At 46.6% G+C, this 27,455-nt stretch overlaps 2 protein-coding genes across 3 annotated transcripts; both read right to left on the bottom strand.

Moving 5' to 3' along the window:
* Window positions 1–21,077: 21,077 nt before the first annotated feature.
* On the bottom strand, window positions 21,078–22,422 carry gjd2b (gap junction protein delta 2b; the record flags this gene model as incomplete). Its single annotated transcript, XM_084439573.1, has 2 exons — window positions 21,078–21,921; window positions 22,352–22,422. The coding sequence occupies 2 exons, from the start codon at window positions 22,420–22,422 to the stop codon at window positions 21,078–21,080; spliced, it is 915 nt and encodes a 304-aa protein (XP_084295699.1).
* A 1,312-nt stretch (window positions 22,423–23,734) lies between these two features.
* LOC311310789 (actin, alpha skeletal muscle) lies at window positions 23,735–25,608 on the bottom strand (the record flags this gene model as incomplete). 2 transcript variants are annotated; one of them, XM_084440351.1, is made up of 6 exons in its annotated part: window positions 23,735–23,878; window positions 24,052–24,233; window positions 24,426–24,617; window positions 24,735–24,896; window positions 25,044–25,239; window positions 25,480–25,608. In XM_084440351.1, the coding sequence occupies 6 exons, from the start codon at window positions 25,606–25,608 to the stop codon at window positions 23,735–23,737; spliced, it is 1,005 nt and encodes a 334-aa protein (XP_084296477.1). The 2 variants fall into 2 exon arrangements, with proteins under 2 accessions (XP_084296477.1, XP_084296476.1); XM_084440350.1 differs by having other exon boundaries at window positions 25,044–25,368.
* Between the last annotated feature and the right edge of the window lie 1,847 nt (window positions 25,609–27,455).

The raw sequence follows: 27,455 nt of genomic DNA on the forward strand, positions 1-27,455 counted from the left end.
CTGTGTCTGGGTAACTCTGCTCACAGGCAGATTTCTGCAAAGTTTCATGACTCTTGGTCAAACGGGACATGAGATATGCCTGTGATATGCCTATGAAAGCATGATGGCTGGCTTTTCACAAAGATGCTTACATCGACATAAAAATTTAATCTGGTGATTTCGAGTCCAATTAGTAAGTTGTAGAGCATGTGATGACCTACCCATACAAGCAATATGAAACCCATTTGGCCAAGGGGGGCGCCACAGCAATTTATTGCGTTTTAGCCACTAGCATTTTGGCTTTTTATAGCGCCACCCTGTGGCCAATCAGAGTTAATGCATTTGCTTTTGCCACACTTCCGTGGAAGAGATCAAAGCCACCGTGAGTGGGGAACTAAGGGGGCTCAAAGAGGAGGACTTTGCTAAGTGCTTCCATGGGTGGCAAAAGCGAATGCAGAAGTGCATGAACTCTGGGGGGGACTACTTTGAGGGGGACAATGTGTCATTTCTCTGCAGATTCTGTAATAAAAATGTTTTGAGAGTGTACTTTCTTTATTGTAATAAAATTGTTGAGTTTTGGGAGTTGGTAGAGAAAAGTGCCACAGCTGTGAAAAGCTACCCCTGCGACACTCTACAAAACAGCCTGTCACAGAAGCACCGATTGAGTGAGGTGAACAATATTATACCAGAATAGTCGTAAGATATAGGGCAACAAAGGAATATCATTGTTTTTTTCAATTCAAATAGAGCCATGAGCGTGGCTGACACAATCCGGGGACTTTTCGGTCGCACCTCGTATATGGGCAAAGTTTCATGATTCAATGTCAAATGGGGCATGAGATATCCCTGTTCAAAGTTAGCAATTTCGGTCAGTTGCTATAGCGCCCCCCAGCTGAACGTACCTTGTGGGGCCACTCTCTTACCTCGATGAGATCTACAACAAGAGATGCAAGACCAAGGCCAACAGAATCCTGAAGGACCCAGGCAGCGGACTGTTCTCTCTGCTTCCGTCAAGGAAAAGGTACTGCACCCACATGGCGAACACAGAGAGTTTCTCCCCCCAGGCCATCCGGCTCCACAATGACACTAACTAGTGTATACTACATCTAGTGTACATAGTGTCAGTATACCTAGTGTATACAATGTCACCATATATGTATAATGCATATGACAGATGGCAGTATATCCTCAACCCGCCAGAGTTATTTGTATTCATAGCATGTACATAATTCATCCATGCCTTTATTTAATTACCTCTGCCCAGCGACAGCGATAGATCTATCTATCTATCTATCTATCTATCTATCTATCTATCTATCTATCTATCTATCTATCTATCTATCTGTCTGTCTGTCTGTCTGTCTGTCTGTCTGTCTGTCTGTCTGTCTGTCTGTCTGTCTGTCTGTCTCTGTCTGTCTGTCTGTCTGTCTGTCTGTCTGTCTGTCTGTCTGTCTATCTATCTATCTATCTATCTATCTATCTATCTATCTATCTATCTATCTATCTATCTATCTATCTATCTATCTATCTAATCACCATCAGTGCCCCATCTATTACTCCTCACACCACCCCCCTGCTACTCCAGTAATCCATGATCCTTATTAACCAGTATGTCTAAATGTAAAATCATAAACAAACATAATATTCTAAATAATGTACAAACAAGCAAGAGTGGACTACATGAGTACAAAGTTATGGAAAGTAGTTAGTGCCAGATATTTATGATAGCATATTGATTTTTTCTAGTAGCTTGGACCATGCAGCAGATAATGTTTTGGATTTTAGCATGATGAATTTTGCTGTAGAGCGCTGTAGCTGTGCAATATCTTGGTAAGAAGATTCATGAAACTCGATGGAGGGGTGTAGCATGAGCCAATTTAGAACCCATTCAATTTTGGCACACACAGACGCCACAAAATCAATTCAGGGGCGGAGATCTGTGCTCTGACCATCATTTCTAGTTGTGTGTGATTTCATTGTACACTGTACTATATCTATATACATCTGATGAATAAAATCTGAATCTGAAAAATAGTACACAGTGTGAAATTGTGTTGGGGTGGAGGGTCAGGGTTCATGAACAGTACACAGTGTGGGTATTGAAGAACTGACAGCTCAGACAAGGCCATGTTGCAGCACTGTGTGGCTGTGACCTCAGGCTGTATAGTTTTATGGAGGGGGTTACTGTACACCTCGGCTCACACCCCATTGATTAAAGTGAAGTGGGTGGCGCCTGAATTGCTCAACACACTATCCCAGCAGCTAGCTGATTGATGGTAGTGTTTGTGTCTGTGAAGTCCAATGCATTTGGCCAGACTCTGTGTTTTCCAAGGGACTCTCCACCTCTCTCTCACCCCAATGCCTTCCATCTTAGATCTAGATTAGCCGTAGTGAGAAATATGATGACTGGACACATAGGGTTGTTTTTGTGTAAACATAGATATATAATGCTCATAATTAAAAGCTTGTCCAAAGCCTTGAGATTGAACATGGGAAGACTCAGATGTAAGAAGTCGGACGTGACCTCCCTCTCACCCCGGTCAATAAGGAGATGGGCGGACAGGTGCATGGGAGACAATAACAGCCTGGCTCTCCATCTCTCCCTCTCTGGATCTGTGCTCCTCTATGCAGACGCTAACGTCACAGAATTCAGCTGAGTCGCTTGACTTCCCTGTTTGCTGCAAAAGTCCAGAGCCTCACCATTGGCTCGGAGGAGCACTTTATTTTAGATTCAACAAAAGGGAGGGACAGTGAAAGAGAGATACAAGGGGAGGAAGGGAGGAGGTGTAGATAGATGGATGGTGGGGGTGATGATGAAAAATAAGGATGTGGTGATGGCTGCAGAATGAGAAGTGTGTGTGTGTGCCAGCATCAAGGCTTGCCACTCTGCTACTGATGTACTTTACATTTCACTCCCTGAAACTACAGACCCTCACTCTTTAATTCAGATATAAAAGCCAGATGCTTACAGACATTCATTAGTTTTAGTTGCAATGCAGAGCTGTGAAGCTGGCTGTGGATCCATATGGGCCCCGGGGTAGTCCAGAAAGGGTCTCTTGGGCTCTGCTTTGTTTCAGCGGTCTGTCCCGGGGTCCTCACCTGTGTGTGTGTGTGTGTGTGTGTGTGGTACAGAGGGTACTTGCTGTATCTCAATCTAAAAGACATACTGTGAATGTCTGCGGGTTCATAGGGAATGACGCAGTGCAGAATTTCGCTCGCCCCGAATTCCACCAGACTTAGGTCCATCTGTGTCTCCCATTGGTCAATGTTATGTGTGTTTGTTAGTCATTCCCCGTCTGTGGGCTATGGTGATTGGATGGCTGTGGAGGTCAGAGTGGAGGTCTGATTACAGCAGATAAATCTTGGCGACAGAGGTGCTGGGAGATGAATACCACTGTCAGACCTCCGTCCCGCCCCAAAGACAATGTGGTTTATTAATGACTAGTCCAGGGGTTGGGAAATGCACTCCTATGTACTTATACTGTACTGTTAGGTTGACAATACATTTGATCTGCAGTTTTTTCTAATTCTATGTGGAAAAAATAACTATTTAACTACTGCAGTCAGTACATCACAATTGACATTTGTCTGATGCTGTCTATTAGAATATGAGTGTGTATCTAATTTCTATATTTGTCTGTATTCCAAAGTAGAATGTGCCCTTTAATATGCCAGTATCAATCAGAATGAAGCTTCACTTTCAGCCTTTCTATGCTTCTGGAAAACATCACAGTCACACACATTCATACTCATGGACATAATCGCTCCCTTTCTCTCTCTAACACACACACACACACACACACACACACACACACACACACACACACACACACACACACACACACACACACACACACACCGGAACTCTCCCTCCTTCAGTCTTGCACACCATCAGATGTCACACACTGTATTGTGCCTGCTTGCAGTCTATTTATATCCTGGGTATAATCCGCTAGTCATCACTTTAAATGTCATGTAATCTGGTCGGTAAGGGGGGAACCACGGCAGCAGCAGCATCCTGTTCACTGGTGTCTGTGAACCCAGATTAGAGCCTGAGCTCCCGCTGCATCTGTTTGGAAAGACCATCCATGTGGTATTGAATGCATCCACTAACGAGAATAGGCAGAGTAAAGTGGAGCAGAGTAGAGTAGAGTAGAGTAGAGTAGAGTAATGCCCCTGATGAGAGGCCACTCTAAACGGCGATCCCGGTTATGCAACGCCGCCGGCCGAGCCGCTGCATGGAGGATTCGCACTGGCACATCTGTGGGGCTTAGTGACTGGTGCGTGTGTGAGTGAGTGTGTTTCTGTGTGTGTGTGTGTGTGTGTGTGTGTGTGTGTGTGTGTGTGAGTGAGTGTGTTTCTGTGTGTTTGTGTGTGTGTGTGTGTGTGTGTGTATGAGTGAGTGAATGTGTTTCTGTGTGTGTGTGTGTGTGTGTGTGTGTGTAGGGGGAGTATCTTCTTTTATCCCACTGCAGGCCTGTGGTCAGCTCTGCTGCTCTCTGGGGGATTCTGGTTTGCTGGCAGCAGCTCATCCATTCCTCTGGTCAGCAGCTCATCCATTCCTCTGGTCAGCGGACCCCCCCCCCCCACCGCTCCCCCCCTCTCTTCCTGTCCTGGTGACATTGATGAAGTCAAGGTAGGAGCACCAGATGTGTGATTTTCATAGACTCACACACACACACATACACACACACACACACACACACACACACACACACACACACACACACACACACACACACACACACACACACACACACACAGTCATCTCTCTGTTTGTTCGAACCAATTGGGACCATTATAGTATAGTTGTAGCTTCACAAAGAATAGGCCAATGTAGCAAGACTCTTATAAAACAGGAAGTTGTCATCCACGTAGAGCGTGTAACAAGGTGTAACGCTAATCTTAGTGGTTTATGCAGCAGGCTTTATCCATAGTCTCGTCCGGACACCTGATTCATCTCACTATCTCACTACCTTGACAATGAAATGGCTTCAGACAGTGGGGATGTAGGCCTAGGCCCCTATAGCTGTCCAGTATCAGTGCGTGTCTTACCTGTAGTGCCATAGCATAAAATATATGTATGCAAAACCGTATATATACCCCCAGAGGGTCTTTGACTATGCTGGTCCATGTCCAACATCATTGCGCTGTGTTAGTGAGAGAAGGGGAGGAGATCGGGTGTCGGCGACATTGCCTACCTGCTTACGTCCACGCCGGCCTGTCAGACATCCAGCGGACGGGTGAGGACGAGCCACCGCGCCGCAACCGTCAGCGCGGCTTACATTTCCCTGCCCCGGCTCTTTTCCTGGTGAATGGCACGCAGTTCCGTTGTCCGCGCAATACGGCACCCCGGCCGGTAAGACGATACACACGGGGATGTGCATCTTTTCCCCCCCCGCCGCCGTCGTGTGCGGATGTTGTGTTGTAAGTGGAGTATTGATTCCGAGGGATGGGATGATGAGTGGAGGGAGGGATGAGGAGAATGTGTGTGTGTGTGTGTGTGTGGGGGGGGGGATGAAGGCCTCTCTGCTGACCCTGCTCCGCCTCAGTTCTAGAGAGGAGTTTTGAGAGGTAAAGATGGCCCTCCCCCCGCGGGCCGTGCTGTGGTTCACATTAAGCGCGCCTTTTGGCTCCGCCCCAGGGGCGGTATAATGCGGTCCTGTCTCTGCCTTCACAGCACTGATTTGGCTGAGCTGCAGTAGCCACCTGAAATAGAACTGCCACATGCGGCGGCGATGCTGGGAGCCGCACACACACACACACACACACACACACACACACACACACACGCACACACACACGCACACACGCACTACTCTTCCCGACCGTAGGACAATTGGGAGGAGCGCTTTGCTGTGAGGTTTCGGGCCAGCTGTGGGCCATCCAGGGTTCCATCCAGCTGTTCAGGGTAAAAGGACAAACCGGACCCCCTCCAGAGAGAGGAGCGATGGCCCTGCAGCCAGACCACCAGCCTCTCCCTGGCATCACACATTCATCACAACTTAAAAGGACTGGAGAGGAGAAAGGGAAGCGGCAGGAGAGAGAAAGAAAAAAAAAAGAAAGAGAGAGAGAGAGAAAGAAAGACAAGAACAGCGAGTCTAACGAGACAGACAGCTCTTTCTCTCTCTCAGGTAGACCTGTGCTGGCTGCAGGGCTCTCTGGGTTGTAACCTGGGCCCAGGCGGGGGGTTTATACGGTGCTACGGGTTCAGTCATGGCATCCCAAACCGCTGGCCTACTTCACCTGCAAAACAATGGGAGGAGGAAGCAGCTGCAAATCCCATAATCCACACATGCTGCCTCTGCCCTGGGATGATTAAAGAGCCCGGTCACAAGAATGCTCTCCACGTTGAGTCACACCGGGAACCAGGAGAGTCAGTAGTGAAGACTAGAGAGGTTCTGTGTGTTCTATAGTAGTGAAGACTAGAGAGGTTCTGTGTGTTCTATAGTAGTGAAGACTAGGGAGGTTCTGTGTGTACTATAGTAGTGAAGACTAGAGAGGTTCTGTGTGTTCTATAGTAGTGAAGACTAGATATGTTCTGTGTGTACTATAGTAGTAAATGGTAAATGGTAAATGGACTGTACTTATATAGCGCTTTTCCACCTTAGCGGCACTCAAAGCGCTTTACAATGGCCTCTCTGTTATGATTTGGGCCGGGTCCGCCCCGGCTCACCCCCTGCTCCCAGTCTGGACCCGCGTTCCTGCCCTGGACCCCCGATTCGCCCCGGACCCCTGGTTCGCCCCGGACCCCTGGTCCACTCTGCTCGCTCCTGGTCCAGACCCTCGCCCCTGCCCGGGCCCCTGGTTCGCCCTGCTCACCCCCCTGATCCTGTTCTATAGTAGTGAAGACTAGAGAGGTTCTGTGCGTTCTATAGTAGTGAAGACTAGAGAGGTTCTGTGTGTTCTATAGTAGTGAAGACTAGAGAGGTTCTGTGTGTTCTATAGTAGTGAAGACTAGGGAGGTTCTGTGTGTTCTATAGTAGTGAAGACTAGATATGTTCTGTGTGTACTATAGTAGTGAAGACTAGGGAGGTTCTGTGTGTTCTATAGTAGTGAAGACTAGGAAGGTTCTGTGTGTTCTATAGTAGTGAAGACTAGGGAGGTTCTGTGTGTTCTATAGTAGTGAAGACTAGAGAGGTTCTGTGTGTTCTATAGTAGTGAAGACTAGGGAGGTTCTGTGTGTTCTATAGTAGTGAAGACTAGAGAGGTTCTGTGTGTTCTATAGTAGTGAAGACTAGAGAGGTTCTGTGTGTTCTATAGTAGTGAAGACTAGGGAGGTTCTGTGTGTTCTATAGTAGTGAAGACTAGAGAGGTTCTGTGTGTTCTATAGTAGTGAAGACTAGGGAGGTTCTGTGTGTTCTATAGTAGTGAAGACTAGATATGTTCTGTGTGTACTATAGTAGTGAAGACTAGAGAGGTTCTGTGTGTTCTATAGTAGTGAAGACTAGGGAGGTTCTGTGTGTACTATAGTAGTGAAGACTAGAGAGGTTCTGTGTGTACTATAGTAGTGAAGACTAGAGAGGTTCTGTGTGTTCTATAGTAGTGAAGACTAGATATGTTCTGTGTGTTCTATAGTAGTGAAGACTAGAGAGGTTCTGTGTGTTCTATAGTAGTGAAGACTAGATATGTTCTGTGTGTACTATAGTAGTGAAGACTAGAGAGGTTCTGTGTGTACTATAGTAGTGAAGACTAGAGAGGTTCTGTGTGTTCTATAGTAGTGAAGACTAGGGAGGTTCTGTGTGTTCTATAGTAGTGAAGACTAGAGAGGTTCTGTGTGTTCTATAGTAGTGAAGACTAGGGAGATTCTGTGTGTTCTATAGTAGTGAAGACTAGATATGTTCTGTGTGTACTATAGTAGTGAAGACTAGAGAGGATCTGTGTGTTCTATAGTAGTGAAGACTAGAGAGGTTCTGTGTGTTCTATAGTAGTGAAGACTAGGGAGGTTCTGTGTGTTCTATAGTAGTGAAGACTAGGGAGGTTCTGTGTGTTCTATAGTAGTGAAGACTAGGGAGGTTCTGTGTGTTCTATAGTAGTGAAGACTAGAGAGGTTCTGTGTGTTCTATAGTAGTGAAGACTAGGGAGGTTCTGTGTGTTCTATATTAGTGAAGACTAGGGAGGTTCTGTGTGTTCTATAGTAGTGAAGACTAGAGAGGTTCTGTGTGTTCTATAGTAGTGAAGACTAGGAAGGTTCTGTGTGTTCTATAGTAGTGAAGACTAGAGAGGTTCTGTGTGTTCTATAGTAGTGAAGACTAGAGAGGTTCTGTGTGTTCTATAGTAGTGAGGACTAGGGAGGTTCTGTGTGTTCTATAGTAGTGAAGACTAGGGAGGTTCTGTGTGTTCTATAGTAGTAAAGACTAGGGAGGTTCTGTGTGTTCTATAGTAGTGAAGACTAGGGAGGTTCTGTGTGTTCTATAGTAGTGAAGACTAGAGAGGTTCTGTGTGTTCTATAGTAGTGAAGACTAGAGAGGTTCTGTGTGTTCTATAGTAGTGAAGACTAGGGAGGTTCTGTGTGTTCTATAGTAGTGAAGACTAGGGAGGTTCTGTGTGTACTATAGTAGTGAAGACTAGAGAGGTTCTGTGTGTTCTATAGTAGTGAAGACTAGGGAGGTTCTGTGTGTTCTATAGTAGTGAAGACTAGAGAGGTTCTGTGTGTTCTATAGTAGTGAAGACTAGATATGTTCTGTGTGTTCTATAGTAGTGAAGACTAGGGAGGTTCTGTGTGTTCTATAGTAGTGAAGACTAGATATGTTCTGTGTGTTCTATAGTAGTGAAGACTAGGGAGGTTCTGTGTGTTCTATAGTAGTGAAGACTAGGGAGGTTCTGTGTGTTCTATAGTAGTGAAGACTAGGGAGGTTCTGTGTGTTCTATAGTAGTGAAGACTAGGGAGGTTCTGTGTGTTCTATAGTAGTGAAGACTAGGGAGGTTCTGTGTGTTCTATAGTAGTGAAGACTAGGGAGGTTCTGTGTGTTCTATAGTAGTGAAGACTAGGGAGGTTCTGTGTGTTCTATAGTAGTGAAGACTAGGGAGGTTCTGTGTGTACTATAGTAGTGAAGACTAGAGAGGTTCTGTGTGTTCTATAGTAGTGAAGACTAGAGAGGTTCTGTGTGTACTATAGTAGTGAAGACTAGAGAGGTTCTGTGTGTTCTATAGTAGTGAAGACTAGGGAGGTTCTGTGTGTTCTATAGTAGTGAAGACTAGGGAGGTTCTGTGTGTTCTATAGTAGTGAAGACTAGAGAGGTTCTGTGTGTTCTATAGTAGTGAAGACTAGATATGTTCTGTGTGTTCTATAGTAGTGAAGACTAGAGAGGTTCTGTGTGTTCTATAGTAGTGAAGACTAGAGAGGTTCTGTGTGTTCTATAGTAGTGAAGACTAGGGAGGTTCTGTGTGTTCTATAGTAGGGAAGACTAGAGAGGTTCTGTGTGTTCTATAGTAGTGAAGACTAGAGAGGTTCTGTGTGTTCTATAGTAGTGAAGACCAGAGAGGTTCTGTGTGTTCTATAGTAGTGAAGACTAGAGAGGTTCTGTGTGTTCTATAGTAGTGAAGACTAGAGAGGTTCTGTGTGTTCTATAGTAGTGAAGACTAGGGAGGTTCTGTGTGTTCTATAGTAGTGAAGACTAGAGAGGTTCTGTGTGTTCTATAGTAGTGAAGACTAGGGAGGTTCTGTGTGTTCTATAGTAGTGAAGACTAGGAAGGTTCTGTGTGTTCTATAGTAGTGAAGACTAGAGAGGTTCTGTGTGTTCTATAGTAGTGAAGACTAGAGAGGTTCTGTGTGTTCTATAGTAGTGAAGACTAGAGAGGTTCTGTGTGTTCTATAGTAGTGAAGACTAGGGAGGTTCTGTGTGTTCTATAGTAGTGAAGACTAGGGAGGTTCTGTGTGTTCTATAGTAGTGAAGACTAGGAAGGTTCTGTGTGTTCTATAGTAGTGAAGACTAGAGAGGTTCTGTGTGTTCTATAGTAGTGAAGACTAGAGAGGTTCTGTGTGTTCTATAGTAGTGAAGACTAGAGAGGTTCTGTGTGTACTATAGTAATGAAGACCAGAGAGGTTCTGTGTGTTCTATAGTAGTGAAGACTAGAGAGGTTCTGTGTGTTCTATAGTAGTGAAGACTAGAGAGGTTCTGTGTGTTCTATAGTAGTGAAGACTAGGGAGGTTCTGTGTGTTCTATAGTAGTGAAGACTAGGGAGGTTCTGTGTGTTCTATAGTAGTGAAGACTAGGGAGGTTCTGTGTGTTCTATAGTAGGGAAGACTAGAGAGGTTCTGTGTGTTCTATAGTAGTGAAGACTAGGGAGGTTCTGTGTGTTCTATAGTAGTGAAGACTAGGGAGGTTCTGTGTGTTCTATAGTAGTGAAGACTAGGGAGGTTCTGTGTGTTCTATAGTAGTGAAGACTAGGGAGGTTCTGTGTGTTCTATAGTAGTGAAGACTAGAGAGGTTCTGTGTGTTCTATAGTAGTGAAGACTAGAGAGGTTCTGTGTGTTCTATAGTAGTGAAGACTAGAGAGGTTCTGTGTGTTCTATAGTAGTGAAGACTAGAGAGGTTCTGTGTGTACTATAGTGATGAAGACCAGAGAGGTTCTGTGTGTTCTATAGTAGTGAAGACTAGGAAGGTTCTGTGTGTACTGCATGTTGTCTGTTTGAAGTTAAATATAATTGAGGTTGGGGAGAAGGAGTACCACACCACCACTGTTCTCCTCTCACTAACATGTGACAGTATAAATGCACACCTGATACTACTGTACTTGTGTGCTCTGCTCTGCTTTTACATCCCTACCCCTCCCCATCTCCTCTCTGCCCGGATGTGGTCTGGAATGCTCTGGCAGAGTAGCTCCATGAGACCATCCTGATCTCGCAAGCTCACTTGCTCAATCTGCAATGTGAGCTTGCTACTGTATATCAGGATGGTCTCTCGAGGTTACCGGCAGAGAACCTTAAGGACACACTTGCCACACACAGTCTACTGTCTGAATACAACTGACATCACTCACATTCATTCGACACTTTCATCATCCATCCTGTACAGTCTACTTTGGTAGACTTCATTATTTTCTAACTAACGTATGTGAGACACTCCATAGACACTCCGCTTGACATCATTGCTAAGTGAACCATTCGGGTTGGCCATTGGAAACCTATTGACCGATCGTCGCAGAGCAGCTGAGTGTGAAAGTGTGTTCTTGTGCAGCGAGAGCCTCGGTCTGGCCTACAGGCGTGCACCCGGCTCAGGCTTCCACCTCTGTTGTGCTGCCATGGCAGCTGGTGCCATCCACCACGGCTTCTTCCAACCTATAACCGCCCATGGATGCCAGGGTGTGTTTATAGGAAAAGAACATGAAAGGAAATGGAGAGAGAGAGAGAGAGAGAGAGAGAGAGAGAGAGAGAGAGAAAAATGATACACATAGCAGGTGAAACCAAGCTGTGAGAAGTTACTCTTTGGTCAACAGGGAAATGTAAGAATCCACAAAAGCAGCAAATTCAAGGCACTCTTCATTCGCTAAAAAGCTAGTAGATTAATAGGCCAGATGAATAGGCTAGTTCATCATTGAACAATTGAAAACATGCCAACATGTTTCGGCCACACATGGAGGAGTTATTCCATGGAATAGCAAATGCTCTTCATTCTCTGGTACTTCAGACCACCCTGATAAATCCAGCAAATGCACCCAAGCCTTGAGAAATTAAGCAGAGAACAGGAAATCCTGTGACGCTCTATAAAGGTGGAACACCAGGTGAGTGAAAGCACCCTAATGCACTCTGCCTCTGGCCTTAGAAATGAGGCTACTCTTACCCAGCATAATCCTGGCTGTCCACTGGCTGACTCCTGCATGACGGTCCTGCTCCTCACCCCGGTGCACCCTGGGTAATGGCGGGGTGCACTTCTTGGTGTCAGCAGAACGCTGTTTAGGATGTCACAGTGGATCTTTCACAGTGTGACGGCTCGTCTCGTCAAGGAGTGACCTCTAAAATCCTGTGTCAGCAGGATGACTCAGCGCATGTTACGGTGCGGGGACAAGGACATCGCTGGTCCGACAAAGTTTTCCTGGGCCAAAAGCACAGATACAAACAATGGTCTCTTGTGGGTTTTGTTTGTTTGTTTGTTTGGAGCGTTTGCTTTTTGGCTTTGTTTTGTGTCCAACTTCATTGGAAATTGTGAGAAATCTCATCAAAGTAATACAGAACCATGGCAGATGACAAGGCGGGAAATTTACATGATTGTAAACGTGTCATGGTTTTCCACAGCGCTACCTTGACACCCCTCTGTATGGGCGTGTTATCCATCGGTGTGAGAAAAAACAAACAGGTAGCCCAAGTCTGAGCTTATCACACTGGATCTTATCACACCGAATTAGAGCTGTAACTCACGTCACATCAAACCACTTATGAGGGTGAAGACTTGGAAGTCCTAGGAGGCCACAGGGAGAGAAAGGAGGCATCCAACAACACCTCCAGGCCTCAAGCGGCGGCCAGGGCTTCTTCCAAGCCCTCCGACGGGGCTCATCAGGCAGGGAGGACTCTGGCGTCCCAGCAGCCATCTGTCAGAGCGGGGCCGGGGGGGGGGGGGGGGGTTGGGGCTGGGCGAGGGTGACGAGGAGGGGGGTCACCGGACGACCGCGCCCCTGCCTCTACCGAGAGCCATCCCGCTGTGGATTCGGCCGGCGGGGGGGAAGATTAATGCCCCGGCCGAATCCACAGCGCTCCTCCACGCCCCGGCCAGCGGCAGACTGGAACGATTTCATCAGCCCGGTCCACCCGACCCCCCCCCCCGCTCCAGCCCCACCCCCCCCTGGCCTCCGCAGAGGGAGGGACGGGGTCTCGCAGCAGCAGCATCATCAACAGGGTTATATATGGCGGTTGGATGAGCTGCTGCGAGGCCGGGCCTGATTGTCATGGGTGGCGGTGCTTTGCTGGGAAGCTGAAGGGCCAGAGACCTGAGGGGATCCGTTTCGTGTTGCGGGAATGTGTTCTTTCCAGGAGCCACAACGCGGTTCACATACAACTTTTACCGGTGGCTCCTCACTGCGTAAAGCACGTCTGTGCATCGTACAACACTGTATCTATTCGTTTTCATCTTTAATGGATGGAAACGGAAACAGGTTTATTTGTCTGATCTTATTATCCTTCTGTGCACATATGTCAAGGCACTGTTTATTGCTCAGGGCTTGGATGATCAAACAGGATATCAATTTTGGGATATGATACAGTACGTTGACCCTCATTTCCTGATACAGTATATTTCGGCTTTGTGGGGTTTGCCAGCGGTGACCACTACTGGAGTCCAGCGCTTAAAGAAAGAGTGAGAGGCCGGAAGTGTCTGTCTGATGTCATCCCCCCCCTCCCCCCGCCCCCCCCCCCCTCCCACACACACACACACCCCACTTGATGGGTTACAATGCGTCAATAAATTCAACCCCGCTCGCTGTGTCGGTCGCTATTATCTTATTGATTGCACATTCTCATTAGGCTCTAACAGTGAGGGGGGGGGGCCTGGAATTCGATCCATAAATCTCGAGTGCGAGTGGCCCTTGGGTGATAAGTCAACGTCTGGTCCTCGGCCACCTCCAGCCAGCTCCCAGACCAGGGCCTTGGCCGGGATCTGGGAGAAGGCAGGGGGGAACACAAACCTCCCTCTGGCAGAGAACATCCCCCTCTGGCTGCTTACAGAAACGCACCAATCACGGGAATGACAAAGGACTACCAGTGGAACTAATGGTGCTAACTGCACCCTCATCCTGTTCCTGGGTGTTAGAGCTGTCAGGCTTTACAGGAAAGAAGGGAAAGGTGGGCATAAGTGTTCAGCATTAGGTCCACACACACACACACACACACACACACACACACGCATACACACACAAACACGCATACATGTAGCACACACACACACACACACACACACACACACACACACACACACACACACACACACATACAGTACATACATGTAGCACACACACACACACATATCACGCACACATTCACACACACATACTTCAGCAAACTTTGTGTGATATGATCAGGGTTATAAATCAGGAGTTAAGATTCTCCAGGGCTCTCTCTTCCCCTCTCTCGCGCCACCTTCCATACACAGACACACGCACACACACACACACACACACACACATACACCCGCACACACACACCCGCACACACACACACACACACATGCATACACACACACACACACACACACATGCATGCATACACACACACACACGCACACGCACACGCACGCACACACACAGACTTGCTTGCACAATAGGCTTAGGACAATCAGATGAGCCACGTGCCAGCTGACAGCAGAGTGACAGAATGGACGGCACGTACTCCAGAGCACACAGAAGACGATGTCCCTACTCCCCACCCTGTCACAATCTATCACCGTCACTCTCCATCTTCACAGCAGCCAGCCCAGACTTCACACTCAGCACTGTGCAAGTTTACACATTGCCAACGACACTTTTTTGGACCACGCGTTTTCTGTGACTACACCACAGCGCATACAGTGCCTTGTCGTGTTTTCGCCGTTGCATTTGGATGTGTATGGTGTGAGCAGTACGTACACGTTAGCATGCACTTAGTAACTAAGTGAACAGCTCCTATATAAAGTGATGAAATGGTCGCTAATCCATTTAGAGAGGACAGGCAGATAGGGATTAAAGCCACCTGAGTCCCCCTCCTTGGTTTCGGGTAACTACCTCTCTCTCTCTCTCTCTCAAATGCTAGGTCTGTTGTGCTGTATGATGTGTGCATCCGTGGGCGCATGCATGCATGCATGCGTGTTATTCACAATAGCATGGGCGCATGCATGCATGCGTGTTATTCACAATAGCAGGTTGTGTATCTAGTGAGCATATCTCTAAATAGCCTTTGACTGGAAAACAAGCTATTACCTTCCACTCTCTCTGCCCCGCGGTTCTAGCAGGATGCAGCAGAGGTCACAGAGCCCCTCCAGACAGTGGCTCCGAGGTCAGAACCAATCAGTAACCGGACACCTCAGTGTGTTCCCAGTCACACGGTGGAAACTGGACCCCTCTGCCCTGTAACATAGCAGAGGGCATCGCAGAGGGCCAGAGACACACCCTCTGTATAGCAAGAGATTTCAGCATATGACTTCATCGCCTCAACACTCAGTAGATTTAAAATCCCAATCCAGGGGATTGGACTAGACACAGCAAAATGGATTGGGGGTGTAGATACAGTAAAACAGATGGAAGGGATTTTACATTTAAAGGAAAATCATGTGAGGAAAAGTCCACAGAGGAGGTGGTGTGCAGTGTAGACAAGATTAATGTCTTAGTCTGAGAGAGGCGTGTGTGTGTGTGTGTGTGTGTGTGTGTGTGTGTGTGTGTGTGCGCGTGTGTGTCTGCGCGCGTGCCTGTGTGTATGTGTGTGTGTTCATATATATATGTGTGTGTGTGCATATATGTGGGTGTGTGTGTGTCTGTGTGTGTGTGTGTGTGTGCGCGCACGTATATGTGTAACTGTGTATAAGTGCGTATATATGTGTGTGTGTGCGTATATGTGGGTGTGTGTGTGACGGGGTGGGGGTGGTCATGTGATGCGGTGCATTACGCTAGCGGGCGGTAAGGGGATTAAGGATGAATGTTCACGGACAGCCGTGGACAGATGATATGAAGGGAGGGTGTGTTAGGAAGGAGGGAGGAGGATGGGAGAGACCGCTGGCCGCCCAGACCGTGTGAGGCTGAGCGGACTGGCTGAATATGAGAGCAGCAGTGCTGTTCTCTGCTCTGTAAAACATTCTGTCTGACAGATACAGTAGAGTTTCCTTTGTTCCTTAGCAACTCTGCGCCTGCTACGATAACACCTGTTCTTTTCTCACCTGCGGTGGCAACTTTCAGACCTCCCCAACGCCTGGCAACACAGCTTGGAAATGATGCAATTGCCTAGTTACTCCCAGCAAGTGAATTCACACCCTGGTTATCATAAGAAAAAAGTTCTAATATTGCTGTCCTATAATAGGTAAAGTGGCTTTTGACTTCAGGTCTTTTGTGAAATGACTTCCCCCTCTTCATCTGTTTGTTTTGCTTAGTCGTTTTTAACTAATTAGGTTGTTTTCGACTAATTAGCTGGACCTAACGATCTCACAGAGCACTGTGTCGATACTCAAGGAGGGATCCTCGGGCTGGTCTCTTTGCACTCTCTCATCCCCCTCTCATCCCACCTCTCTATCCCCTCCCCCACATTCCAGCTCTCTCTCTCCCTTCTTAAGCCATGGGGCCGATCTATAAGTCACACAGGGTTTTGCTTGGCCAGGTGGGTTGGAGGTGTGAGCTACATTAGATGCCTCAGCCTGATCAGGTCAGTAGATCCAGCTTTCAGGTGAGGTTTTCATCCTCATCACCTGCTCCTGTGTCCCTTAGAGAACGGTCCCCAGCCCCAGCTCCTCTCTGGATGACCTCAAAACCCCTCCAAACAAACAACACTTTACTTCTGCTGCTAAAATGTACAGCACTCCACACATCAGCACCTCCTTCCATGGTATGCTGGAAGATGGAGTAAGAGGCAGAGAGAGAGAGATAGAGAGAGAGAGAGAGAGAGGGAGAAAGAGAGAGAGAGAGGGAGAGAGAGAGAGAGAGAGAGAGAGAGAGAGAAATAGATCACCCTTACTGAACAATAAAGGGAATAGGTAATGCTTACGTTAGAAAAAATTCCTCAGATTTCCCATAAACAGACAGACAGACAGACAGACAGACAGACAGACAGACAGACAACTAGACAGGCAGACAGACAGACAGACAGACAGACAGACAGACAGACAGACAGACAGACAGACAGACAGACAGACAAACAAATCTGTTTCTATTATTTCCATCTGACTAGATTTACAATTACAAGAGTGTGTTTTAAATGGCTTGTCAGTTGGAGTTTGGTTAAGTCCTAAATGACTTTATCGCACACACAGCATTCCAGTCATTGCAATCTCTTCTCACTGTTTGAAAAGCACTGAGCAGGCTATCATGTCCTTAAGTGATGCCTGCATTTGAGCGACAGTAATTCCTCAACACGGGATTCAAAAGTGTGTCTGAAACGAAAGTGTTGACCGCGCCAAAAACACTCTCTGCTTTGACAGCACTTCCCATCCGGATCTACAGGATGTTTAAGTCGGATTCCGATGACCTTGCTGCTTATTCCAACAAGCCGGCAGGCACTGCTAAAAGTGTACAGTAGGCTACACATTCCCGGGTTAGACAGGAAGCTGTATTTGAGGTGCGGTGGTGCATGCCGCAGGCGGCCAAAGCTGACACCGCGGGTGGACTGAGGGGACGGGGTTTGATTTCCCTGAGATTGCGTGACTTGTTATTGTCTCCGCTCCACCTGGTGGGCTGCAGCTCTGCCAACCATTGCGACCTTATGAAGCCTTAATGCCATGGGCAGGGTGCCCAGGCCCCTGGTGATGACTCAGACGGGCATCATGCCACGCTTAAGGCGAGAAAGGCCCCGGCGGATCCAGCACCACCTCTCTCTCTCTCTCTCTCTCTCTCTCCCTCCCTCCCCCCTCGTACCACCCTCCTTCCCTGGACATCAACACCCATTGCTGCTTCCAGAGGGGATGCTGATGCTGATGCATTAAGATCGGCCTGCTCACTTTCACGCGAGCATGTGAATCAGTGCGGAACGACAATCTGACCGCACACCTTGAATAGAATCCTCTGGTGAGACATACTCCTGCTAGGCCCCGACTCTGTAGAAAATCTTTTTGATGTAAATATTGTTACACAGTCAGTCAAATGAAAGTATCTCATAACAGTGGACCGTGGGTGTATGTTTGCTTTGGTACAGCTATTACAAGCGAAGCGTGAGTCTATCTGGAGGTGAGCAGGCCTCAGGCACAGCACATCAGACGGCTTCCCACTGTGTCTGTTTCCCATGGCCGCCCGGCTGCTTTGAAGCCTTAATCTGGCCCAAACAAGAGAGGAAGAGCTCTCTTCATCCTCCAGGATGAAGAGAGAGACGGGGGTTGGAAGGTTGGGGGGGTAGGGGAGACACCGAACGCTGTGGAAAGATGAGGCTCCATGTTCCCTTTGATGTGCGTTCATGCATCTGTCATAGGGAATTATGTGATGATCTATTGTGTGTCTGAGAAGAGGTTCTAGCTAAAACGATTGCGTCCTGAATGTTCATCCCAATGTTTTATGGTATTGTACGATATAATACCCCCAAAATATGACACATGGTGTGTAGAAAGAAATTTGAGAGAAGAAGCACAAAAGGCGGTATAGTGAAGATTAGCCGTGGTCAACAGTTTCTTTCAGTGGGAATCTAGGTTTTCCGTCAAGGCTACTTTGAGAGACAGACCATTGATCACAAGCGTCTGCTATAAGCGAGTTCCATATGAATATTTATGTTGGGAGGCCATGCTCTGAGTGGTTCCAGTGGTTCCTGCTGCAGCTTGTGTATTCTCCTGGGGGAACTCACACAGGCTGAGCCATAATGGAAACAAACACTCCCTTCCTCCAATCACGGGAGCCTTAAATGTTTCATTTTTATAGCACCGGTGCCAAAAGTGGCCTTGCTCGTTTCAGCCAATGTGTTGTTCTATTGAAAAGCAGCCAGAGGGCTATGAATTATGGATGTGGTTCATTGACATTAATGTGGATATGTGTACACGTCGTATAGTGTGAGTTCGAGATAAACAGCTCACATTTTAAGGAGCTAGCATGAATACTAAAAATGACCTAAAATGAATAGCCAGAACACAATACAGCCTTGAATACATGGAAGGATTTGCCTTGTTCAGAGATGTAAGGAAATCAGGAAACAGCCTCTGTGTGTGTGTGTGTGTGTGTGTGTGTGTGTGTGTGCGTGTGTGTGTGTGTGTGTGTGTGTGTGTGTGTGTGTGTGTATATGCATATGTGTGCATGTTTGATCAGGCTGCAGTTGACTGTGGCTATTTTTAGCTGTAAGTACTGTACTGTCACCAGTCTCACCCTGTCCTGTGCTACTGTATCACATAGCCTCTCATAAAGGTAACAAAATGAAATATTAGAAACCTCTTATCCAATCCAGGAGATCTAAGCTGTGTCTCTCAAGCTCTGATGAGATAAATATCCATTTAAGTATGGACTGCATGAGATGAGAGACACCTGTGCCTCGACCTTTGAATTAGTATTCAAGTTCTGGAACTACTCGATTTTAATTCGAGGTTCAGTGCTAAAATAGGCAGGTAACACTACACTGGTGAAGGGAGACAGAAGTACAGTAATAGGAGCGAGAGAGGGAGAGGCGGGAGGAGGGGGGAGCTAACAGCCGGCCGAGTGGAGCTTGTTTCATGTTGGAGAGGAGAATCTGAAGTCCCTGCTGAATTTGAGATTGATCTGTCAGAGCCTTCGCTCTTCGATTTTTCTCCATGGAGCTGCAGAGTCATCTTGGCAACAGTACCTGTCCATATTCCCACTTACACCCCCCCCCCCATGCCCCAGCACACACACACACACACACACACAAACACACACTTGCATCCTGACTGGTCAGCTGGGAAGCACTCTGCGGGGCAGGGGTGCCGTGTTCAGCATTTTCTCTGTGACCTTGAAGAGGTGCAGACGACCCGGGCTTCCGGTAGGAGTGAACCTGCACTCGCTCTCCAGCCCCAGACATGGAGGATCTGGGGGAGGAACGCAATGAATGCTAATGTGGATCCTACTGCCTTCGCTGCAGAGGGAGCTGTCTAAAGTGGTGACCAGAGGACTGAGTGTGCAATCTACAGTATGTGCGTTAAGGGCCAGGTACAATATGTTCCTGGATGTGTCAATTTAAAGTTTGAATATAATTTACCTATGTCACATTCTGTAACATTCCTGCAGGATTGTCTATTCAAATGATTTTTCAATTATTTCAATGATTTCATGCCTTTGTTGCAGTGTGTAAAGACCTAAGGCCTAACTTGCCTTCATGTCATCAAACTGTTTAGTTCCCAATGGGCACAATACAATAATGCCATCACCATTGAAATGACACATCACACACATCTCATGTACATGAATCCCATTTTTATTTTTGATATCACCATTCAGGTAGGTTTGATAATAATGAAGTTCAAATCATTCCTTTGGGAAATGGTAGCACCAGAGGCAATCATTTATTGCCTATTTTCAAATTTGTGCTATATTTTAAAGATCAAAACACCTCTTGAATATGCAATGGCTGTTTGATTTTTTGACTGCTTGCATTGCAAAATAAAACCAGAAATGACAATATTGTAGCATACCATTTCCATATAAATTATAGCTGTCCAGATGAAAGAGGATACAACATAATCCCAAAAAGGACTTTGCGGAATTCAGCTTTCAGGATGAAGGTTATAATACTCTATAGATATATCATGTTTATATTTATGTACATGTATGGCACTTGATGACACAAAATCAAGAAAAAACATTTCACAAATGAAAGCAAAAAAACGGGCGCTTGGGTGTAAAAAAAGAGAAAAGTCACAGACTTTTGCAGCACGTTCTCCCATGTGCTTCTCTGCTGCTAAGTAAGCAAAGATGCGGTGATCATTTAGGTTAAGGTCATTGGTGCGAGCACAGGCAACCAATACAACGACGTCAAGTAATTAAGATAACTGATGTCAGAAATATAGGCCTAGGCTACTGTAAGGACAGTGCATACAAGTAAATCTGATGAAGCGAACAAGTGATCTTCGTTGCTATACAAGTAGGCAGGCCTATATGGTGTTTAAAAACCAGTGGAATGTAAAAACACCATCACAGCACAAATCGGATAGGCCTATTATTTTGGCTCACATAGCCTAGTATTCATATTTAGTGCAAGTAATTTAATCCATGTCCACCAGCTTAAGTGGATGACGGAGTAAATGTGAAAACATAAATAGCATATGCTTTTAAGAAGCACTTTACAAAATATAAACAATATTAAAAGTTGCATCAGTGCCTTCTCATAAATACGACAAACAAACGTTTGGTCCGTTTGTTTTAGTTGTCCTTTAAAGACATAAAATCGATACCCCACCCACTTCATAAGTGAGGCCGGTGTGATATACAGTCCACCACATTCTTAATAAATAGATGCTGAATTATTTGTACAAATGTTCCGTGTCTGTCCTCGGTTTGCAGCCACGCAGGCATTACACGTAGGCAGAGTCACTCGACTGAGTGCGACCGAAATTGGGCATGCTCATCCTTGGCAAATCTTTGTTGCGGATCTCATAAATCGACTTCCTCCTCGCCTGCACACCTCTGACGGCTGTTTTAATCTTCCTCCACCCAAGGTGATTGAGTTCAGCCAAGTTTAGAAGCACACAGATGCCACTGACCGCAAACATGAAGACTAGAAACACGGTCTTCTCGGTTGGTCTTGAAACATAGCATTCGACATCTTTGATGCAGGGATATTTATCACACTCATAGACTGCAGGGACGTTGAATCCGTACAGGAAATACTGACCCACCAGAAAGCCTATCTCTAGCGCGTTTCTAAAAACCACTTGTATGATGTAAAATCTTGAGATGCCCTCTTGCCTCCTCATTTTTGACTTAGTAGTTCTCATTGCCGAATTCGGAATGTCCTTCACCTCCAATGAGTCCGGCTCCGGTTCTTTGGTGGAGTTTTCCGTATTCTGAAGTACTCCGTTAACAATAGTGTTTTTGATCTTTTTGCTGTCGTCTCTTTTCATGGAATCCTGGTCCTTGTCCAGGGAGAGGTACACGGTAGAGTACCTGCGCTCCTTCTGCTTGGCAGACTGGTGCACAGAGTAGGTGATGAAGCAGAGGCTGGGGCAGCATACCATGATTATCTGAAAGACCCAATATCTGATGTGGGAGATGGGGAACGCCTTGTCGTAACACGCCTGGTTACATCCAGGCTGCAAGGTGTTACACACGAACATGGACTGCTCGTCGTCATAGACTGTCTCTCCAACTATCGCCACGATCAGAATCCGAAAGATCACCACCACAGTGAGCAGGATCCTAAAAACAAACAAGCAAATAAAGCAAATGTAGGGGTTTGTTTCGCTTTGCAGAGTCGGTATGCTTTACTTTTAAACAAACATATACTCAATTCGGGATTGGAAATTGAAACTGTCTCTTTACTAGTGAGCGAGTGCCTGGGAGCTGTCCAGTGCTGAAACCCACAGTGCTGAAGGGCGCTACCCCGCCCGTCACCTGACGTGACATAATCTGCTCAAATATGAAAATGTGCGAATATTAGCTGTTGTCAACAATTAATCACAAATTAATATCATGATTTATTTTTGTAGACCATAATAGCTATGTGAAGCATTTGTATACAACTGGCCACTTCGCGTTATTTTCTTTGCTTTTCACACCTGATCACAGGCTAAACCCTTAACCTCTTGGAAAGCTACTTTTACCAGAGTCTGCACACTTTTCTTCTTACCTTCCGATCATAGTAGAGTGCTGCTGGACAGCCGCCTCCAAGAGACGCTCTAATATTGTCCACTCGCCCATGGTTGCTCATTCGGAGATGATGGCACTCTGTGCACCGTGCAAAATTCCTATGGAATCTATTGTTTCCCGTCTTTCTCTCCGAAGGCTCCGATGTTGTGTGGCGAATGCATTGATAACGCGCTCCTCCTGCTGCGCGCTTTCCCCCTGCCTTCTGCGCTTCTGCTCACTCGACAACCCAAGCACTTTTGCTTGCGCGAGTCTGAGGTGCTGATTGGAACACCCTCCTATTTTCGATCGGGCGCGCCGGACTGCAGGTCGCGCGGTGCTGAATGGAGGCCAGGGATTGTAATGTTGAGCGAGCGCTAATCCTGCTTTATGTAGACTCTCCTTGCGTCACGCGCAGACAGGTTGGTAGGTACAGACAAACAGTTTATTTAGTTCCATATCAAGCATGCATTTGTGTAGGGAGTCTACTGGAAGCCTAACATCAGTGTGATAAGATCAAATCATTTGGATTCTGCATGGAGTCTGTCGCACACAACCCGATGACAGAATGAATAGTCAGAGATCAGATTATAGGTTGTGCTTGGCGAGATAGGGAGATAAAAATATATAGAGAGAGACAGAGAGAGAAAGAGAGAGAGAGAGAGAGGGAGAGAGAGATTTACTGCGTTATTTACTGCGAAGGTTTCTTGCGTTATTTTTACTACACTAATAAAAGGCTTGCATCCGATGGCAAATGGCTAAAGACAGATGTTTTAGTCTGCCAATTAACGCATCAACTGTCCCGCGTCTAAAGCATTTGTTTATACGCACACTACAATGATTCATTGAATAAACTTGGACGTGAGTAATCACGCGCCTAAAGATAGAGGCGACATAGAGGGTTGGCCTGTTACCCTATATGTTTTTCTTTATCACTGTCGTCCAAATTAATCTGTGTGTGTGTGTGTGTGTGAGAGAGAGAGAGAGGCACTGCTACTTGTTTTAGGCTACTCTACCCTGTATATATAGCCTCACATTGACCATGGTGTGAACGAATCAATAAACATTGGGCAATGTTATCTTATTGAACTATGACAACATATTCATGTGCCATAAAAAGATGAAAGTACAGTGTACAAGTACCAGGTCTTGTTTATTTATAAACCAATCATCATACAGCATACATCATACATCATACACATTCATTCATGATCTAGCAAATAACCACATATAAATTGCACTTGTGTGTAAACAAACTGTACATCAATGGAGCATAATGTAAGGCTATCTGGATTAATCTCTCCAGTATGCCCATCCATAGGCGGAGGTAATGTAATGAGTCTATGCGTCCATCTGTAACTGTAGCAAGGGGGAATGCCCGGGGAGCTTAGAAGCACTTCCTGTGGACGATGGAGGGGCCTGCCTCATCGTACTCCTGTTTGCTGATCCACATCTGCTGGAAGGTGGACAGGGAGGCCAGGATGGAGCCGCCGATCCAGACGGAGTACTTACGCTCGGGGGGCGCAATGATCTGTGGAGGAGAAAGAGAATTACAGATTGGCAAACAGCGAAATCCATCTCAAAGTGCCCATGTAATTGGCAAAGCTCAATACTATGAGGCTTCAATATATTGGGGGCTAGTTTTACATTGAATATACCTGTGATATTTAGTCGTATAAGTGGAAACGGCCCCGTAATACATACCTTGATCTTCATGGTACTGGGGGCCAGGGCAGTGATCTCCTTCTGCATGCGGTCAGCAATACCGGGGTACATGGTGGTACCGCCGGACAGGACGTTGTTGGCATACAGGTCCTTACGGATGTCAATGTCACACTTCATGATGCTGTTGTAGGTGGTTTCATGGATACCGGCAGACTCCATACCTGTAGTCATCATAGAGCGGAACATGTTGTAAGGGAAAGTACTGAAGGATGAGCCACTCATGTAGGCTCAAAAGTGGTGGAGGAACGGATGACTCCCTCACAACTACACGGAACATTACGCTTGGCATAACTGGCGTGCATTGTCTATCTGTGCAAGATACTGGTCAGTGAAGACATCTGTGAGCTGCCTACCGATGAAGGAGGGCTGGAACATGGTCTCGGGGCAGCGGAAACGCTCGTTGCCAATGGTGATGACCTGGCCGTCGGGCAGCTCGTAGCTCTTCTCCAGGGAGGAGGAGGAGGCGGCGGTGGCCATCTCGTTCTCGAAGTCCAGAGCCACGTAGCACAGCTTCTCCTTGATGTCGCGCACGATCTCACGCTCGGCTGTGAGGTCGCAAAGGATGCAGAGGGAGGTTCGATTTCAGATGAACGGCACCACAAAGGGTTGAAGAAGTTCAATTGATACTGAAACAGGAGTATGGCCAGTAAGTATGAACTCACCGGTGGTCACAAAAGAGTAGCCACGCTCGGTCAGGATCTTCATCAGGTAGTCGGTGAGGTCGCGACCTGCCAGGTCCAGACGCATGATGGCGTGGGGCAGAGCGTAGCCCTCATAGATGGGCACGTTGTGGGTCACACCATCACCAGAGTCCAGCACAATGCCTATAGGATGAATGGAACGGAGGCCACTGATGAACAGGTTCCACTGACAACAACCATACCAGTTTTAAAGTGCACTGTGTGGACTATGCGGTTTTAAGAGCACAGTGTATTAGTGTAGGTCTGTATCGTTTCATCCCCTCTGCTTACCTGTGGTACGACCGGAGGCGTAGAGGGACAGCACAGCCTGGATGGCCACGTACATGGCGGGGACGTTGAAGGTCTCGAACATGATCTGGGTCATCTTCTCCCTGTTGGCCTTGGGGTTGAGGGGGGCCTCGGTGAGCAGCGTGGGGTGCTCCTCGGGGGCGACGCGCAGCTCATTGTAGAAGGTGTGGTGCCAGATCTTCTCCATGTCGTCCCAGTTGGTGATGATGCCGTGCTCGATGGGGTACTTGAGGGTCAGGATGCCCCTCTTGCTTTGAGCCTCATCTCCCACGTAGGAGTCTTTCTGACCCATACCCACCATCACACCCTACGTTGGAAGAGGTGAAACATGCGTTGTGAAGACAGAGTTTAGGCCCACCAGTTGAAACATATCTTTCACTTATCATCAGGCGATCATAGGACCTCCTGGCCTGCCTACCTGGTGACGGGGACGACCGACGATGGAGGGGAAGACAGCTCGAGGGGCGTCATCTCCAGCGAAGCCGGCCTTCACCAGCCCCGAACCGTTGTCGCACACAAGAGCGGTAGTCTCGTCCTCGTCACACATGGTGTCAGCTGGGCGTCTGTAGACACAAACAGTCACAAGTCAGCGGTAGAAGGGATGCTTATAACACTCTCTGTTATCACGGCCTGTATTTAGGCTAGGCTACATCATGTTGCTTTAAATTTGCATTCAGGCCTACACTGATGAGGTCTTGGACACTTTTAAGCTTCAACCAAAATAAATTAAAACAGCATGCAAACACTATTCATTCATTCATTCATTCATTCATTCATTCATTCATTCATTCATTCATTCATTCATTTCATTCCATTCAATTTACATCCCGGTTTAGCCTAATCTTTGCCAAAGGTTATTCATAGGGCATCAGAGCCTGACCCCTCCCAATGTGACTGGTTTGTGAGTCTATAGGCCACTGTACCTAAAGTAAACCCAATTCCAGCCCACTGTTAAACCCACATACCAGCAAAGAACACTATTTTAATCATTCATTTTACATCCTGGTTTAGCCTAATTCAAGGCGAAAAAAGTTCAAAGCCACTTCCAAAATAGGCCTATAGACTGATAACATAATATTGCTCTCTCTTCAATATCCATTGTGAATTTAGTGAAAAGAGCACGTCGAACGTAATTCCTCTTCATTCGATTGTTGTGCGGACTGGTCCATTCATCATCTTTCCGACTATCCCAAGTTTAGCTTACTTCTTGACGTAGATGCGCAACTAAATTCCTGCGGTGTTCTGAAAGCTGTCGCGCTGTCTGCATAACCATTGTGCATGGGCAGGCTACTCACCCGATTAGCACCAAGAAGCTGTTCTTCAGAAGAAGTGGTAGAGTGCTGAGGGCACGACGACAATTTATACTCTACAAGAGCCTCTACTCCAAGCGACCACCCTTTCTTTCCCTTTTTTGGTGGCCCCGGCGCCACAGAGAATGGAGTGGCCATGAATGGAAGGGCGCGAAGAGAAGGGGAGAGGCCCAAACGGTGACTCATGAACCAAGAGGCCCATGTATGGAGGGGAGACCCGCGCAGACACAGCGGCTAGGTTGACACTGTGTAGAGGTATTCCACTATTTACAACACGTCAACGGAACGACATAAAGACAAATGTTATTTGATGGCTTAGGTTTCAGCAGCGGTAGATCATCTCTACGCTTTTGGAATTGACGTAGGGTGGTGTATGAAACTGTGTCTGTTGTTGACAGGCTATTGGGCTATTGGAATATAATACAGTAATTTCAAACATTGTTCCAAATACTTTTTCAAATATGTATTTGAAAGTAATTGAAATACCTCAAATAATATTTAACCAGGTCTGCCAGGTTGATAACTGCTTCTGGTTTATTTATTTATCTGTAGGCTACAGTAGGACTACTGTAGGCTTCAATACATTAACTGGTCAAATTAACTAGTTTTACACCAAAATGTATGATATCTAATTTAATGTTTTCATAGTGAGTTCATGAGTTTAACATATGTTTCTTGGTATTTTGAAAAGAGAAAGATAATGCTTTTATGATGTGAAATAGGAATAAGGAGTGATGAATAGCTACATGATAAATCGTCCCCACTGTCCTCCCCTTTGACTAGCTGGTTCATCATGAATCATCCTTTATGTTAGCTAGCTTGGCACAATGCATGCATTCACTTATGAAAATGTGAACGACCATACATGAGAAAATTAGAGATTTATCTGAACTTGCCAGGGGTTATCCAGAGGGCATCAGAGCCCGAGCCCTCCCAATGTGATTGGTTTGTGAGTCTTATAGGCCACTGTACCTCTAGTAAACCCAGTTCCAACCCACTGAGAAACCCACATACCAACAAAGAAGAGTTGCAACTTGCAAATGACGCTGGGAGGCTATTACCATTAAAGTGACCAGTGCTGTGG

Source organism: Borostomias antarcticus (assembly GCF_949987555.1).
Source record: "Borostomias antarcticus genome assembly, chromosome: 6".
Classification (NCBI taxonomy): Eukaryota; Metazoa; Chordata; class Actinopteri; order Stomiiformes; family Stomiidae; genus Borostomias; species Borostomias antarcticus.